The 742-nt window shown below is 60.5% G+C and overlaps 1 protein-coding gene across 1 annotated transcript; it reads right to left on the bottom strand.

Annotated features, from left to right (window-relative positions):
* Positions 1-3: 3 nt before the first annotated feature.
* Positions 4-382, bottom strand: RAB33A (RAB33A, member RAS oncogene family; the record flags this gene model as incomplete). Its single annotated transcript, XM_010085604.1, is given in 2 exon segments — positions 4-145; positions 147-382. Coding segments are annotated over 2 exon segments (378 nt in total), but the record flags the coding sequence as incomplete, so codon positions are not given.
* Between the last annotated feature and the right edge of the window lie 360 nt (positions 383-742).

The following is a 742-nucleotide window of genomic DNA, read 5'->3' as shown; positions in this document are numbered from 1 at the left end:
CTCCAGGTCCCGGCAGAGCAGCGAGCGCTGGGCCTTCAGCCGGCAGGCCAGGCTCATGAAGATGGCGTCCACGTTCTGGCTCTCCTGAGGGTCCTTGGCCGAGGTCTCGAACAAAAGCATGTTGTGAGCGTCGGCGAACTTCAGGCATGCTGGATGGCACCTGGATCAGGTCTTTCAAGTCACACTTGTTCCCCACCAGCACCCTGGGGACGAGGGGGGGCACCGCGTGCCCGTTGCACTCCTCGATCCACATCTTGAGGTTGGTGAAGGAGGTCATCTTCGTCACGTCGTAAACGAAGACGACGGCATGCACGTTGCGGTAGTAATGCTCTACCATGCTCTTCCGGAACCTCTCCTGGCCAGCCGTGTCCCACACTTGCACCTAGGAAGCAAAGCAGACAGGACAGAAGGCTCCAGGTGCGCTGAGCATCCGCCCCGAGGCAGGTGCGGCTGCGAGCGGGCCGGCCGTTGGGCTCCCTGCAGCAAGATGCAGGAAGGTTTCCTGCGGGTCCGTCTCTGACAGCAGCACCACAGCCCTGAGGCGGGACGCAGGCAGGCCAGCTGTGCAGGGAGAGGCGATCTCTGATTAGACGCACCAGGATTGATGGATGAGCTACACAAGCTTCTGGGCCTACCCTGACAGCGTCTAAGGCTGTCTAGGCCAGCTTGTGAAACTCCACCGAGCAAGCCCAGCCCATCTAGCAGGAGAGATCATGTCAGCACTGTCATTCACCTTCAGTAT

Source organism: Pterocles gutturalis, unplaced genomic scaffold, assembly GCF_000699245.1.
Source record: "Pterocles gutturalis isolate BGI_N339 unplaced genomic scaffold, ASM69924v1 scaffold14885, whole genome shotgun sequence".
NCBI classification, from domain to species: domain Eukaryota; kingdom Metazoa; phylum Chordata; class Aves; order Pterocliformes; family Pteroclidae; genus Pterocles; species Pterocles gutturalis.
Note: the sequence above shows the minus strand (reverse complement) of the source record. Positions and strands in the feature narration are given on the sequence as shown.